Source organism: Accipiter gentilis, chromosome 6 (assembly GCF_929443795.1).
Source record: "Accipiter gentilis chromosome 6, bAccGen1.1, whole genome shotgun sequence".
In the NCBI taxonomy this organism is placed as follows: domain Eukaryota; kingdom Metazoa; phylum Chordata; class Aves; order Accipitriformes; family Accipitridae; genus Astur; species Astur gentilis.
Window position 1 is genome coordinate 13,788,654 of NC_064885.1, and position 14,379 is coordinate 13,803,032.

The 14,379-nt window shown below is 65.1% G+C and overlaps 3 protein-coding genes across 10 annotated transcripts; all 3 read left to right on the forward strand.

The window, feature by feature from the left end:
- Positions 1-3,713: 3,713 nt before the first annotated feature.
- Positions 3,714-5,961, forward strand: ESPNL (espin like). Its single transcript, XM_049802459.1, has 4 exons — positions 3,714-4,048; positions 4,140-4,313; positions 4,403-4,732; positions 4,778-5,961. Exons 1-4 carry the CDS (start codon positions 3,827-3,829, stop codon positions 5,663-5,665), a joined length of 1,614 nt encoding a protein of 537 aa, XP_049658416.1. The 5' UTR covers positions 3,714-3,826; the 3' UTR covers positions 5,666-5,961.
- A 77-nt stretch (positions 5,962-6,038) lies between these two features.
- On the forward strand, positions 6,039-10,316 carry KLHL30 (kelch like family member 30). Of its 5 annotated transcripts, XM_049803937.1 has the most exons (8): positions 6,039-6,303; positions 6,567-7,411; positions 7,501-7,669; positions 7,888-7,974; positions 8,203-8,358; positions 8,453-8,641; positions 9,202-9,347; positions 9,927-10,316. In XM_049803937.1, exons 1-8 carry the CDS (start codon positions 6,174-6,176, stop codon positions 10,173-10,175), a joined length of 1,971 nt encoding a protein of 656 aa, XP_049659894.1. In that variant the 5' UTR covers positions 6,039-6,173; the 3' UTR covers positions 10,176-10,316. The 5 variants fall into 5 exon arrangements, with proteins under 5 accessions (XP_049659894.1, XP_049659893.1, XP_049659895.1 ...); XM_049803936.1 differs by having other exon boundaries at positions 6,185-7,411; XM_049803938.1 differs by having other exon boundaries at positions 6,185-7,411; positions 8,453-8,531; positions 9,151-9,347; positions 9,927-10,056.
- Positions 10,317-11,305: 989 nt separating this feature from the next.
- On the forward strand, positions 11,306-14,345 carry ERFE (erythroferrone). 4 transcript variants are annotated; one of them, XM_049803945.1, is made up of 6 exons: positions 11,306-11,711; positions 11,906-12,093; positions 12,204-12,312; positions 12,386-12,476; positions 12,598-12,676; positions 14,244-14,345. In XM_049803945.1, exons 1-6 carry the CDS (start codon positions 11,306-11,308, stop codon positions 14,295-14,297), a joined length of 927 nt encoding a protein of 308 aa, XP_049659902.1. In that variant the 3' UTR covers positions 14,298-14,345. The 4 variants fall into 4 exon arrangements, with proteins under 4 accessions (XP_049659902.1, XP_049659904.1, XP_049659901.1 ...); XM_049803947.1 differs by having other exon boundaries at positions 14,190-14,262; XM_049803944.1 differs by lacking the exon at positions 14,244-14,345 and adding an exon at positions 13,005-13,210.
- Positions 14,346-14,379: the final 34 nt, after the last annotated feature.

Genomic DNA, 14,379 nt, shown 5'->3' on the forward strand with positions numbered 1-14,379 from the left:
GTGCCTTGCTGGAAAGCAGCTCTGCAGAGAAGGTCCTGGTGGACACCACATTGAAGTTGAGCCAGCAAAGGAGGCCAGCAGTGTCCTGGGCTGCACGAGGAGGAGCATTGCCAGCAGGTCGAGGGAGGGAATCGGCACTGGTGAGGCCACCCCTGGAGTGCTGTGTCCAGCGCTGGGCTCCCCAGCACAAGAGAGACAGGGACAGACTGGAGAGAGTCCAGTGAAGGGCCACCAACATGGGGAAGGGACTGCAGCATCTCTCCAATGAGGAGGGGCTGAGAGAGATGGGACTGTCCAGCCTGGAGAAGAGAAGGCTGGGGGGATCTTCTCCATATATATCAATATCTGAAGAGAGAGTGCAAAGAAGATGGGGCCTGCCTCTTTCCAGTGGTGCCCAGGCTCCATCTGGCTCAGGGTGGCCCTCCCTCAGCAGGGGCTTGGACCAGATGAGCTCTGGAGGCCCCTGACAACCGCAACCGCTCTTTGTGTGATGCTGGCACAACAACCAACAACAACAGGGACTGCCTGAAAGGGGCCTGAGCAAACGGAGAGGTGTGAAGCACGCTGCCAGATGGGTTTTGCATCGCAGGGTGTGTCTCTGAGGCTGGGGGAGCTCCTGGGTGCACCCTTGAGAGCCTTGTGATGTCACCAGAGAGTCAGTCACTCCATGACATCACTTGCAGTGGGCAATGATACATGCCAGTGGCACATACTGCTAGTGGCACATGAGAGGTTGAGTCCCATGGGCAGCACCTGAGCCACCCGTGTACTGACAGCGATACACGAGAGGTCGAATCCTGGGGGCAGCACCTGAGCCATCAAAGTCCTACCAACAGCACACCAGACGTGACCTGCCAGCAGCCGAGTCCCACCAGCGGCACCCATCAAGTCCCGGCAGCAGCAGCACTGGAGGGCCCAGGCATGAGCTGGTGGTGCCGGGACCCACCATGAGGTCCTGGCAGGGGGACATCTGCCCCATCTGCCTGGGTCCCCTCGAAGACCCCGCTGCCGTGGACCCATGCTGGCATGAATTTTGTCACGTGTGCATTCAGCGCTGGGCTGCCACCACCATCACTGCCACCTGCCCGCTCTGCTGGCAGCCCATCATGGCCATCCACCACCTGCTGGTGGAGGATGGCCATGGTGGGTTGGCCTCCGTCCCCATGGCCAATTCCATCCCTACGTGGGGCTGTGGCAGGGCCGGCAGGGGCGGTGGCAGCTGCAGCAGTGGGGCCCTGGAGGTCCCTGATGCCAGAGACTCTCTGCAGAGCACGGGGAACGCAGCCCCCCCATGCCCCACCAGCATCTCTGGAGCCTGTCTGGGCAGTAGGACAGTGCCAGGCACAGCCGGCCCCGCTACCCTCCAGAGAACATCCAAGACCTGTCATGGCTGCAGAGGGTCCGGGAGGAAGAGCCGGGCTCAGGGGACCACACACGCTGCCTCCCCTGGGTCCACTTCTGAGCAGGGTGGCTGGGGCCACCGGGGTCCCTCTGAAATAAAAACACCGGGGATGCTGAGAGAAGCCATGCCTGGTTTCTTCCGTGCTGCTTTGCTCATTGCTGCAGAACTGGGGGAGTGGGAGGGATATGGCCCTGGGAACTGGGGGAGAGGGATGCACCCCCAGAAAGGGAAGGGGAAGGGGGAGTCCACTGGGCCTCTTCTAAGCAGATCCCCAAAAGGGCCAGTGCCTGCTCTCCTGAAGGCCAGGGCGAGCAAAGAGGCTGAGATGGAGGTTTGGGGGAGACCCTCCTCTCCTCTCTTGGTCCCGCACACCCCCGTGCTGCGGAGGGCTGCGATCCTGTGGGGAGGCTGTCCAGGCTGGGGGAGGCAGCCCTGGCACAGCTGCCTGCTGAAGGGCAGCTGCCTGCACTGCCCATGGGACAAGTGCCGGGCCCCAGCTGGGATGTGCCTTGTATTTCGGGGGTCTCCAGGGAAACCCAGAGCTCCCCCCACTCCAGGGCCTCCCCAAGAGCTGTGCAGTGGGAGCATGCCCCAAAGGGTGCCAGGCCCTCGCTGCCGCCCCGCTCCATCCCCTCCCGCAGACCGGGTGGCTGGGAGCTCCCGGCGTTGGGGCTGAGCTGCTGCCCGCACTGGCCTGCCGCCTTGGCAGACCTTGCTTCCCAGTGAGCGGACCCAAACGTTGGTGTCGAGAGTTTTGGCGGCCACATCTGCCCCAGCAAGGGCAGCCAAGCATGAGGTGAGGCTGCTCAGGGTGACCATGGGCTCTCAGTGCCTTCTGCCCCAGACATGGATGCAAAGACGAAAATCTCATGGAGATTTAGATCGGAGAACAGGCAAGCAGGAGGTGGCTCTTTGGTGCTTCCCAAAGGCTCCCTTCTGAGCATCATCCTCTCATTGGAGGTCCCAGGCCATGCCGGGCATCCAGGTGGCCTTTTCTGTCCTTCCCCGGCACTCCAGGAGAGCATGAGGCAGGATGTTTGCAAGTGGCTTTTTGGTACCTAGAGGAATATCCAGCCCTTGCAGGGCTTTCGGCAAAATCTCCCCTAGGCCCAGCAGCTGGCAGAGCTCCAGCCCTCGCCTGCCATGCTGGCAACGAGATGGGAGCAGGCTCGCATGTGGCTCGTGTCACAGCTCCCAACATGTTTGCTTAACCTGAGACACGTGGCGCAGCCGGCACCAGGCCATGTTCCCGTGTTTCGTACTACATCCCCATCAATATTGCAGGATGCTGTGCTGCCGCCAGCACAGCATAACCTGCTCTGCGCTGCAGCTGTATTGCAGGGTAGCGTCGGCTCGTCAGCCCACAAAAGCCACTCTGTGCCGGGCGTCAGCCCGTGCCGGGGCCGGGAAGGGATTAAGAGGCTGAATCTGTAATGGATCCTCACCAGGCAACAGGTGTTTAAAGGCTTTGATCTGCTGCTTCTTGATTGTATTCCAGCCCCTCGCTGGAATTTCTCACGTGTAACCGAGCCCCGCTAATCCATCCAGGCCATATATAATGGATGGCGGTGGAGTGAAGGAACACGAATGTGGCTGAATATCGGTAACAAGTGTCCGGGCAGCGGTGCAGCAGGTCCCTCTGCCAAAGATCCCCCACTGCCAGTACCTGCCCTCTGTGCCAGCCAGTGAAAAACCCTTCCTCTGTCCCCAAAATCTGGCTTGGCCGTGTGCAGGGGCAGGCGCCGTGATCAGCTTTGTCCATTCTCGGCTGGCCTGAGGAGCAGGACAAGGCTTTGGAGCCAAGCCACCGAGCCGCTATTTCCAGGACCGGCGCCGGTGCCACCCACTGAGCCCCGGTGCTGCCACTCGATGCCCCCGTCAAATATTAATGAGCTGTTCACTGCACTCTCTGCCCTGCCCCAGCGCTGCAGCCGTGGCTCCTGCCCGCTCCAGGGCTGCCCAGCCCCTTCGGCCTCCCCTCCCGCCCCGTAGCGCTTGTTGCTCCCAGCGTGGGGACTTTTGAGGGTGCAGCTGCACCCACCTTTGGGTGTCGCCCGGGCAGGGCGGGACCTGACCCCCTGCACTCGGCGGGGGGCTCCCGGGTGCCTCCTGTCCCCGGCAGCCGGCTCAGCCCCCCTGCGGCAGGTAAGGCCCCGCTGGGGCTGGGGGCACGCCCGTGCCCTGGGGAAAGCCAGGCCGTCGCCCCCCCAGGGAGCGGGGCGGGTGGGCCGGGGGTACGGGTCGCCCGGAGAAGGGCTGGCGGCAATGCGGGCAGCCCCGGGCTTGGTCCTCAGCAGCGGGGGCATCACGGTGTCCTCCGGGGGCGAGGGGTCAGCAGGGGCTCCGCAGCTCCGTCCCGTCTGCTGAAGGAAACGTTCGCCCGTGGGTCTCTCCCGGGGAGGGCTCCCCGCAAGGACCGGGGTGATGTGCCGGGCATCCTCACCCGGTCACGCGTGGGGGACCCTGGGAGTGTTGGGGGCCCATCTCCCCTTGCCTGCCCTCCTCCAGGAGGAGGCCTGCGCCTCTGCCCCCGGCAGCCGCCCGGCCCGGCGGGGGATGGAGCCCGGCAGGTCGGTGCCGGCGGAGCAGAAGCTCCGCAAGCCCTCGCAGCGGGCCAGGATCCCGGCGCCTTTCTTCACCCACCCGGTAGGTCGCTGGCTCGGCCCGCGGCCCCCGGCTCGTCCCCTCGGCTGCCGCCCCCCTTCCCGAGCCCCCCGCCGTGACTCTGCCCGCGCAGGATGGGGCGGCCGAGCCGGCGGACCCCCCCGGGCAGGACCCCGCGGAGGCGGACGCGGAATCCCTGGTGCCCACGCACGACGAGCGGGGCCGCCCCATCCCCGAGTGGAAGCGGCAGGTGATGGTGCGGCGGCTGCGGGCCCGGCCGGCGGACGAGGAGGCGGCGGGCGGCCAGGTACGTACGGGGCGTCCCGGGGCCGGGGCCGGAGCACGCTGCCGGCCCGGGGGTCGTGGTGGGGGAACGCTGACGGCCCCTCTCCGCAGGACGCGAGCTCCTGGCGCTTCTCGCCCTCCCGCCAGGCCGTGCTGGGCCCCTTCGGGGAGCTGCTGACCGAGGCAGACCTGCAGCAGCTGGAGCGGGCGGTGGAGAGCCTGCGGCTGCGGCGGCGGGGCGAGGCGTACCAGGGCGAGCTGCGGCGCCTGGCGCGGGAGCTGCGCGCCCTCCTGCCCGCCCCGCTGTTCAGCATCACCGTCCGGAGCCCCCCGCCCGGCCCCGGGCAGCCCCTGCCCCTCTGGTGTGGCCGCCTGGCCGGCGCCGTCAGCAGCCTGGCCGCGCTGCTGGCCCACGCCGAGGGGGCGCGGATCGCCTCCCCCGCCGCCGCCGCCGCCGCCGCCGCTCCCCCCGCCGCCGCCGCTCCCCCCGCCGCCGCCGCCGGCGGGCAGCCGCGGGAGCCGGCGGGCAGCCTGGCGCAGCGGGAGATCCGGCAGTGCGGAGTCTGCGTCCGCAGCCTCCGCGGCGCCTTCGAGCCCCCGTGGGGGGCGGCGGAGGGGAAGGCGGCCGGGGGGAGCGGTGCGGAGGCCGCCAGCGACTCGGGCATCAGCTGCGAGGAGGCGTTTTCCGACGGCGGCGGCTCCCCGGGGCCGGGGCCGGGGCCGGGGCCGGAGTGGGGCAGCCTGAGGAAGGAGCGGATCGTGATGCTCTTCCTGAGCCACTGGAGACGGTCCGCCTACGGGCCCCCCCCGCCGGCTGCCGGGGACCCCCAGGAGGCAGCGGGGACCGGGGAGAGGGGGGCGGCCCGCCTGGCGCGGCAGAGGGCTGCCATCCAGCGGCTTCTGGGCGGCTGGCGGGAGGCCGCCTCCCGCCGCCCCCCGACCCCGCCGCCCCCCGCCGCCGGCCGCGCCCTGCTCTCCCCGGAGCAGTTCGTGGAGAGGGCCGGGGGGGGGCCGGCCGACTACGAGAGCCTGTCGCTGGAGCTCTTCATGCTGGGCTATTTCCGCATCCTGGAGCAGGAGCTGCCCCCCGAGGAGCGCCGCGGCCGCCACCTCCTCTGCTTCGAGGTCTTCGAGCAGCTGGGCCGGCACGGCTGGCGGGCGGTGCGCGCCTTCCACCGCGCCGTCACCGACGAGATCGCCGCCGGCCGGCGGGGCTGGCAGGACGGCTTCGACGACATCAAGGCGAGGTATTTCGGCTCAGCCCGGCGGCCGGGGGAGGCCGGAGGAGAGGGGGACGAGATCTGCCGCTACATCGACCGCAGCTTCGCCTTCTGGAAGGAGAAGGAAGCCGAGATCTTCAGCTCGGAGGAGTGATGCCCGCTGGCGGGGGGGCGGAGGGCTGCGTGAAGCCGCGGGCTGCAATAAACACCTTTCCGGTTCTGTCTCAGCTGAGCGACGCTTCCCGGGGCGACGGAGAAAGCTTTTGGGCGGAGGGGGACCGTCCCGGCACCCCGACCCCCCCCCCCCCCCCCAAAGGATCGGTGTCTTGGCCCCCGGCCGCCCGCAGCAAGGCGGCTGCCGCCGTTTATTTGCGGCCGCCGGGGAGTGAGATAACGTCCTATATTTAACAGCCGGCCTCGGCGGCCACAGCCGGGGGGAGGAGGGACGTCGCGGGGACCCCCGGCGACCGATGGGGCTGGGGGAGGCGAGGCGGGGCGGGGCGGGATGGTGGGGGGGAGCCTTTTCGCCCCAGGCTTGCGGTGCCCGGCTGGCCGCGGAGGGATGCTTTCCAAAAAGCAGTAAAGCCGCGGGGCGACGGGGATGGGCAGCAGCGGGCAGCTCTGCCTGTACGGTGCCTTTAAGAGCAGGGAGCGGCGTCCCGATGCCGCCTAAAAATAGCGTGTTCCCCCGTCTCGGCTGGATCCCGTGTCGCGCCGCAGTGTCCCTCCCCGGTGCCGGGACGGCGGCCACTTCCCTCCCGGCGGGCCAGCCCACAGGTCTGCAAAGCCCAGGTGAGAGCGGGAGGGAGCAAGCTGGAGCGGGGCTCAACCCAGCCCCAAAACCACCCCCATCCCCGAAAAATCGGTGGCAGACCCGGCAGGGCAGCTCAGAGCGTGGGGAGGAGAAATCATGGCCACCCGTGGAAGTGGGAGTGGGGGGGCTCCAGGGAGGGCTTCTCCTGCCCCTGCTGGTGCCTGTAAATCGGGCGCTGGGAAGGGGCGGTTGTGCCAGGGGAGGGGGGAGAGAAGAAGGTATCATTGGCTTTTCCTGGCAGGGACGCCCTTACCGCACACCGCTCGCTCGGGCTCTGTCTGCTGGCAAGGCCCCGCGGCCACCCCCAGCACCATGGTGAGGAACGTGGATGACTTTGACTTCTGCCTGCCTTCGCACGCCCAGGGTGTGCTGGAGGGCCTGCAGCGGCTGCGCACCAACCCCAAACTGGCAGATGTGACGCTGGTGGCGGGCGGGCGGGAGTTCCCCTGCCACCGCGGCGTCCTGGCCCTCTGCAGCCACTACTTCCACGCCATGTTCTCCGGCGACTTTGCCGAGAGCATCGCTGCACGGGTGGAGCTGAAGGAGGTGGACCCCGGCGCGCTGGAGATGCTGCTCGACTTCGCCTACACCGGGAAGGTCACCATCAACCAGGGCAACGTGGAGGGGCTGATGCGGACCTCCAGCCAGCTCCACTTCCCCACTATCCAGAAGGTCTGCAGCCGCTACCTCCGGCAGCAGATGGATGCCACCAACTGCCTAGGTATCTGTGAGTTCGGTGAGAGCCACGGCTGCCCCGAGGTCTCCTCCAAGGCCTGGTCTTTCTTGCAGGAGAACTTTGAAGCCGTCTCTCTGCAGGAGGAGTTCCTCCAACTCTCCAAGGAGAGGTTGGCCACCTACCTCTCCAACGACCAGCTACAGGTGCAAGAGGAGCAGAGCCTGGCCGAGGCTGTGCTGCGCTGGGTACGCCATGACCCGGGGCCCCGAGCCCAGTTCCTGCCCGAGCTGCTGGAGCTGGCCCACCTCGTCTCGCTGCCCGACCAGTACCTGCAGAACCTGCTTGCCACCGAGCCCCTCGTCCGTGACTCAGATGCCAGCAAGGCCCTAGTTGCCCGATCCCGTGCCATGGTGTGTACCCCCTGCCCCAAATCCCATGCCCTGAGCCAGGGGGGGAGGCTCAGCACAGAGCCTGATGGTCCTGCCCCGGCCTCTGTCAGGGGCAGAGCGATGCCAGTGCCCAGAAGAACCCCCTGATGCCACCGCAGAAGCTGGAGGAGGTGCTGGTGGTGGTTGGTGGCCATGTGCTGGAGGAGGGCGAGGATCGGGACAGGGGGCTGGAGATGTCATCCACCCCCAGGAACTTTGCCTTCTACAACCCCAAAAGCAGTAAGTGCCCACGGCAGGGATGGGGCAAGCACATACACCCCCCCCCCCCCCGCATGTTAATTAACCCTCCATCTACCCCAAAGCCACCTCTTGCCAAACGATCTGGTGTCAGGAGGGGCACTGGGGGGAGGACAGGGGAGGGAAGCGTGAAACAGGGCTGGCTTAAAAGCATCATCACTGTCTGGGGGGGGTCATCACTTGGCTCTGCTGGGTTTCAGGGAAATGGATGGCTCTGCCCGACTTCCCTGATTACAACAAATGGGGCTTTTCCCTGGTGGCTCTGAACAACGATGTGTACGTCACAGGTAGGTGTCGGGGCTACCTGTGCAGGTTGGGGGTCCCCAAGGAGCGGGGATGGAGGATGGGGGACAAAGATGTGGGCATGGGGTGCTGGCGTGGGGCCAGGGGCTACCCTCCTCCCCAAGAAAAGCCCTCTCCTTGCTCCCCTCTTGGGTGGATCCGGCCTCTGGCAAGGGATGCCCAGGGATGGCTGTGCTCAGAGGGATTGGCCCGCCTGATCCATCCCTCCCCAGGTGGCTCCCGGGGGTCCCAGAATGACACGTGGTCAACGACCCAGGCCTGGTGCTTCTGCCCAAGGGATGGTGCCTGGAAGCGCATCGCTTCCATGCTGAAAGCCCGGACAAACCACACCAGTGCCATCCTCAACGGTGAGATCTACGTCATTGGGGGTAAGGCCATGAAGACCCCAAGGGTGCTGTTGGGCCGGGGGTCCGTGGGTGCCCCGGAGCAGTTGGGTGGCTGCAGCATCCTACTGCCCTGCAGGGACGACGGTAGATGCAGTGGAGGTGGAACGCTATGACCCCTACAACAAGAGCTGGTGTGCCATCAGCCCAGCGCTCAAGTATGTGAGCAATTTTGCGGCCGCCAGCTGCTTGGGCAAGCTCTACCTGGTGGGTTCCTGCGCTGTCAAGTACAACGCGCTCACCCTGCAGTGCTACAACCCTGTCCAAGGTGAGAGCTGGACCCACCGCTGCACCCCCCCACTTCCCAGGGAGCAGGACTGAGTGGGACCCCCAAGCAGGCGACAATCCTGTGCCGCCAGGCATGGTCCTGTGGGATGCCACCAGGTGCTAACGGGGTCTGGCGATGGCTGTGGCATGGGGCCAGGGGCCAGCCAGTATCATGGCTGCCAGCAGCACGGACTTGAGTCCCACAGCCTCCATCTGAGCTTCAGTGGAGTGGGATCCCCGGGGCAGAGGGGCGGGGGAGGCTGCCTGCCTTAAGGAGGAATTAAACCCCTGTGACAGTGCTGCCTTCTCGAACAGCCTCTGCACAGTCCGCAGTGGTCTCCCCATCTCACACCACCACTACAAACAATTTCCCCGCTTTGTTTTATGCAAGAGCCTCATCTGGGATGGGGCCTGTGGGTGCCACCCTGCCCGGCCGCTCTGTCCCCTCTCTTTTAAACTCCGCCTTTAAATAGCTGCAAGCTCGGCAATGCTTTTTTCGGTCGCTGGCAGCTGCATCAAGAGCCGAGGTTGGGACGTGCTGCTGACGGCTGCTCCTTGCAGATTTGTGGAGTGTGATCACTTCCCCCTTCATCCCCAAGTACCTCTCGGCCCCACGCTGTGCCACCCTGCGCGGGCTCATCTACCTCATTGGGGACAACACCAAGAAGGTCTACGTGTACAACCCAGAGGCCAACATCTGGCAGAAGGTAGCGGGATGCGGGGCTGGGCACAATAACCCTCTCAGGGACTTGGGGGAGCTGTTCCCTCCCCATCAGCAGCCTACAACCATACCCCTGCACCTGTTGCCCCTGGGTGCCAGCACCCCCTCTCCCTCCTACCCACTCATCCCTTGGCTCTATTAACCCCTGCAGGGCTGAAGCTGCCCCAATCCTTCCTTCCCTGCTCCCCATCACACCCTCACTAGGAACACAGCTTTTGCACCACGGTAACTTACAGCGTTCATGCTGCAGAAGCCCACAGGACCCCCGCCTTGTTCCAGCACCACCCTCTGGAGCGGTGTGCCGGGCTCCTGCGTGCAGTCCAGCAAAATCCTGCCTGTCCCCTCCACCATCCAGACCCTGCCGCTCCCCACAGCATACCCAACCTTGCTCCCATACAAGCACAACGTGGGGATGCTGCTAAAAGCAAGACGCGGCCCCAGGGGCCCCCAAACCTTGCAGAGAGGAAGGGCAGGGGGATGCACCCGGTGGGTCAACGTCCTCTGTGGTGGGAGCAGGAGGTCCCCGGGGGGGTCCCCGCACATCTCAACCCTACTCCTCACACAGGTGCAGCTCCTGCACACACTTCATGAGAACGGCGGGATGGTACCGCTGGGCGACCAGCTCTTTGTCACCGGTGGCCACTGGAAGGGCATGGACGGGGACTACCGGGTAGAGATGGAGGTGTATGACTGCGCCAAGGACCTCTGGACGCGGGAGGGCTCCCTGCCCTGCCTCTGGCTCTTCCACAGCTCCTCCTCCATCTTCCTGGACACCTCCAAGTGGACAGAGGCTTTCCAGGGTGCCCATGGGTAGTAGGAGAGCCCACAGCATTGCCTGTCACCCTGCGCAGCTGCTCTCCACCCTCTCGCCACTCTCCCTGCTGCCTGTTCAGCTCTGCGGGGGGGACAGATGGAAACCCCTCCGCCAGGCTGGCTGGGGAATTGGGAGCACGTTCCCCCCACCCCCCACCCCTCGCCACTGCAAGGAAAAGGCTTTTCCTTATAAACATGCTTTGGCTAATGCTCTCTTTTAGTTTGTTTCTTTTTAAGAACTGCCTTTTTCCCCCCTCCAAAACCCCAAAGCTTTACAGGTATTTCAAGGCCTCCCAAAGTGTGGCCCATCCCATCAGAGATTGGCATTGCTGCCTGATGGCCCCTTTCCCCATCACATTGACATCCAGTATGGGGAAACAAACACAAGGAGGACCAGGGGAATCTCTTTCCTGACACCCAAAGCTCTCCAGCACCTCAGTGGCCCACACGGAAGTGTCAGACACACTCCAGTGCCCCATGGAGCAGAATGACAGGAGATAAACCAGTTTTTGGATGCTTTGCATCCTTGGGTGGCATACTGGCCTGTGGTGGGGTGCTTCAGCCTGATTTCTGTCCTGGGATAAGCAGCATGCACCCTGGGAAGTGACTCCAGGGTCACGGTGAAGCAGCCGGCACCCCGGTGGCTTGGGGTGCCTGGACAGAGCTGGGCAGTGCCTCCTGCCCCGTCCCCATCTCTGCTGGTACCAGGTGGCAGAGGTCACCCCAGGATGGGCCGAGCACAAGGCGATGCTTCCGCGATGGCCAGTCCCACCACCAGCACTGGGACATCATAGCTCTGCCAGCGTCGTTCGAGGATTAATCTGCTCTGTGTTAGGTTTTTTACTGTTTCCGAAGCATGCCGAGGGGCAATGCGGGTCCTGGGGGGGAGCCCCCCGCCTCGGGGGGGGGGGTGGGCGGAGCGTGCCCCGCTCCCCACGGCTTTCACACACGGGGGATCCCCCGCTTCCCCGCAGGGGGGAGCGGGGTCTCGCCCGCGGCAGCAGCGCTGCCCGAGCCCCGGCAGCGGGGCGGGCCCCGCGGCGCCCTCGCAGGCCCTGAGGCGGGGCCGGGGCCGGGGCCGGGGCCGGGGCCGCCCTCCCCGCCCTCCCTCCCGGCAGCGGCGGCGGCGGGATGCGGCTGCCGGAGCTGTGCCTGGCGCTCCTCTGCGCCGCCGGTTCCGCGGGGGCGGCCCGGGAGGGGTCGCCGGGTCCGGGAGCAGCCGCGGGGAGGGCGGCGGAGGCGGGACGCGGGGGGCCGGGGGCGGCCGCCCTCCGGGCCGGCGGCGTGGACCCCCGTCAAGCGTGGCTGCTGCTGGCCGGGAGCTCCGGGAGGGGGACCCGCAGCCGGGACCGGGGCAGGACGGGCACGATGCGGGACGGGACGGGGGCTGGCGCAGCTCCGGTACCCGGAGGCCAGTCTCCGGGACAACCACCCCAGGCTGCCCTGCAAGTCGGTGTGCCGGGCGCTGCCCCTGCTCCCCCCGAGGCCCCCGCCGTGCTGGAAGAGCTGCTGAGGGAGCTGCACCTCCTGCTGAGAGGTACCCAGCGACCCCGGGGAGTGCTGCAGGAAGAGGGGGGGGGGGGGTGAGGGGGACCCCGGGGCAGGAGGAGGGGACAGCGGGGCCGAGGCACCGCGGGGCCGGGCGGCAGAGCCGGGCGCCGTCTCCTCTTGGGGCCAGGAAAAGCCGAGGTTCCTTCCTAAAGGCGAGCCCTGGTCGGGTTTTGGGGTCAGGCATGGTGAAGGAGCCGGCAAAGACGCGCAGGAAGGCCTGGGAAGGGCGTGAGGAAGAGGAGGAAAGCGGTGAAGGTAACCCACAGGCCGGGTCCCACCGTCGCGTGGAAGCCGCCTTCCACTGTCGGACACGCGAGAACATCTCCGTCGAGCAGAGAGGGCGGCAGGAGCTGCAGCTCTACTACATCGTGAGTGCCCAACCTGCTGCCCTTTCCTGCCGGCGCCAGCTTCCTGCCCATGGGGGCACCCGGCCTGGCGCAGGGGCCGATTCTTTAACACGAGTTTTCCCCATCCCCAGCCGGAGAAGGAGGGGATGTTCCACCGTGGCTCGGGGCTGAACCTGACCAGTGGGCAGTACACAGCCCCCATCGCGGGGTACTACACCTTCACGGCCACGCTGCACATCGGTGAGCCCTCGGGGACCCCCTGCAGCCCCGCCGGGGAGGTCCAGGACGGCTCTCACCCTCCCCTCTGTCCCAGTGCGCAGAGAGCAGCAGAGGAAGGGGCAGCCGCGCAGGGGGAATCGTCTGCGGCTGCTGATCTGTGTGCAGTCCCACTGCCAGCACAACAGGTAGGGCAGGGCAAAGCCAGGAGGGGAGAGGGACCCTAGGGCAGGGAGGGAGGAGGGAGTCCAGCAGCCCCAGGGGAAGGAGGAACACACTCTCCCCAGCACCACCCTCCCTCTTCTGCAGCAATCTGGAGACCGTGTCCTGGCTGGAGAGTGGCAGTGACCTTTTCACTATCTCCGTTACCGGAGTCCTTTACCTGCAGGTTAGTGGTACCAGCTCAGCTCAGGACCCTGGCAGGCAGGAACGCACCTTCCATGGTGCCAGCTCCAGGGCCAGGCATGGAGTCTGTTTCTCAGCCCAGCTCCAAGCCCAAAGGATGCTTAGGGCTGAGGTCTGCTGGGACACTACAGCACATACTATGGGTGGTCTGCCCCACTGGCCTCCGTGTCATCCTTTTCCCAGGATGCCGGGGGAGCAGCCCCTCCAGCTCCCAGCTGCTGTGCACAGGGGAGAGCACCCTCCTTTGCTCTGCCAGGCTGTGCCCAGTGCCCAGAGATGTCCGAGTCCCATTATGCCCTCTCTCCCTCCAGGCTGGGCAGTATGCCTCTGTTTTCGTGGACAACGCTGCAGGCTCTCCCCTCACCGTTCAAAGTGGCTCTGATTTCAGTGCCATTCTGCTGGGTGTGTGAAAAGGTGCTGGGCACCACCCAGGGAACTGAATTGGTGCCAGGAGCGGCAGGACCCTTCCCTCTGCCAGCCACCATCATGCCTCACCAGCTCAGCACCAAGCCCAGGGAAGACCTTTCACTGCTGCAGGAGCTGCAGGAGCTGCAGGCTGGCCCAATACTGCTTGTGCTGCAGAACTATCTGAAGCTGGACAAAAGATCAGGGAGGAAAGGAGGAGGATGATAATAATAATAATAATAATAATAAAAAGCCTGACAAGGAACTAAAGGAGTTAATTTTTATCTAAAGGCTAGGGCTGGAAGTTTATATTGGAAAATGCTGCTGACAGTGGCAGCAACTGCCTGCTTTCTCTGCAGGGCTCAACATCGATGCCTGGGATGAAGCCCCAGTCCTCCATTTTTGCTCTCAGCAGATTTCCCTGCCCAGCTTCTCAGCAGCCCATAACAGATTATTTGTATCGCTTTAGCTTCCCTGCAATGTATTAGCAGTGAATATTTGCTGGCAGAAGCCAACGTCTTTTGCAGCTAATCTTCAAAGCAGAGCAGTGTTCCGATAATGCCACACATTCGATTAAAGCAAATTCCTGTCCTGTGGCCTTCCACGCCAGGCGTTCCCTGCCCATGGCACAGGGCCCAGGCCATGGGCAACTCTGATACACTCCTTGCTTCGGCTCCGATAGCCGTCTGAGCTGAGGATGGGCGCAGGGCTACGTGCTGGAGTGAGGGCTGCAGGAGAGGTACCAGGGCAGGCTGGGCGTGGGGCAAGGGAGCCACACATTTTATTTTTTAGTAGCATGTAACACCGGGCAAGCTGTGCCAGCAACACCATGAGATAGCTCAAACTGCACCCAGCCCCACCTTCCCCGAGGGATCCATGCACGTAGGCAGGGGAAAGCAGTCTCCTTGCGCTGGGCCTTGCTCATGAGGGCTTTCCTGGTCCTGCCTGGCCTTCTCCGCAGGTTCCATCTCCTCAAGGAGCCTGGTGAAGTAGCTGTTGCTGCAGCTCTTCGTGAGTGGGCATGTTTGGATCCAGGGGCGTGGGAGGGAGGGCTCTGGCTGTGCAGTTTTAATGCCGACTTCTTCCCCAAGGCAAAGAAAACCTGTCTCTGAAAGGAAAGATGTGCTTTTCCCCCATCCAAACAGATGGGCAGCAGCATCCTGGCAGAGACGAGGCCTCTGCAGCTCCTGTCCAGCTGAGGAGCTCGTCCTGGGCAGCATCTCCCAGTTACCATGCGTGACCATGAGCCAAGGCAGTCTCACTCAGATCAGCCACCGTCCC

Excerpts from the sequence above, each read along its gene's own strand:
- ESPNL (XM_049802459.1), top strand. The coding sequence starts at position 3,827 with ATGTGCCGGGCATCCTCACCCGGTCACGCGTGGGGGACCCTGGGAGTG. Across the intron at positions 4,049-4,139 it reads CGCCTTTCTTCACCCACCCG|GATGGGGCGGCCGAGCCGGC; the intron begins GTAGGTCGCTGG and ends CTGCCCGCGCAG. Across the intron at positions 4,314-4,402 it reads AGGAGGCGGCGGGCGGCCAG|GACGCGAGCTCCTGGCGCTT; the intron begins GTACGTACGGGG and ends CCCTCTCCGCAG.
- KLHL30 (XM_049803936.1), top strand. The coding sequence starts at position 6,422 with ATGGCCACCCGTGGAAGTGGGAGTGGGGGGGCTCCAGGGAGGGCTTCT. Across the intron at positions 7,670-7,887 it reads CTTCTACAACCCCAAAAGCA|GGAAATGGATGGCTCTGCCC; the intron begins GTAAGTGCCCAC and ends GCTGGGTTTCAG. Across the intron at positions 7,975-8,202 it reads CAACGATGTGTACGTCACAG|GTGGCTCCCGGGGGTCCCAG; the intron begins GTAGGTGTCGGG and ends ATCCCTCCCCAG.
- ERFE (XM_049803944.1), top strand. The coding sequence starts at position 11,306 with ATGCGGCTGCCGGAGCTGTGCCTGGCGCTCCTCTGCGCCGCCGGTTCC. Across the intron at positions 12,094-12,203 it reads AGCTGCAGCTCTACTACATC|CCGGAGAAGGAGGGGATGTT; the intron begins GTGAGTGCCCAA and ends CCCCATCCCCAG. Across the intron at positions 12,313-12,385 it reads CACGGCCACGCTGCACATCG|TGCGCAGAGAGCAGCAGAGG; the intron begins GTGAGCCCTCGG and ends CCTCTGTCCCAG.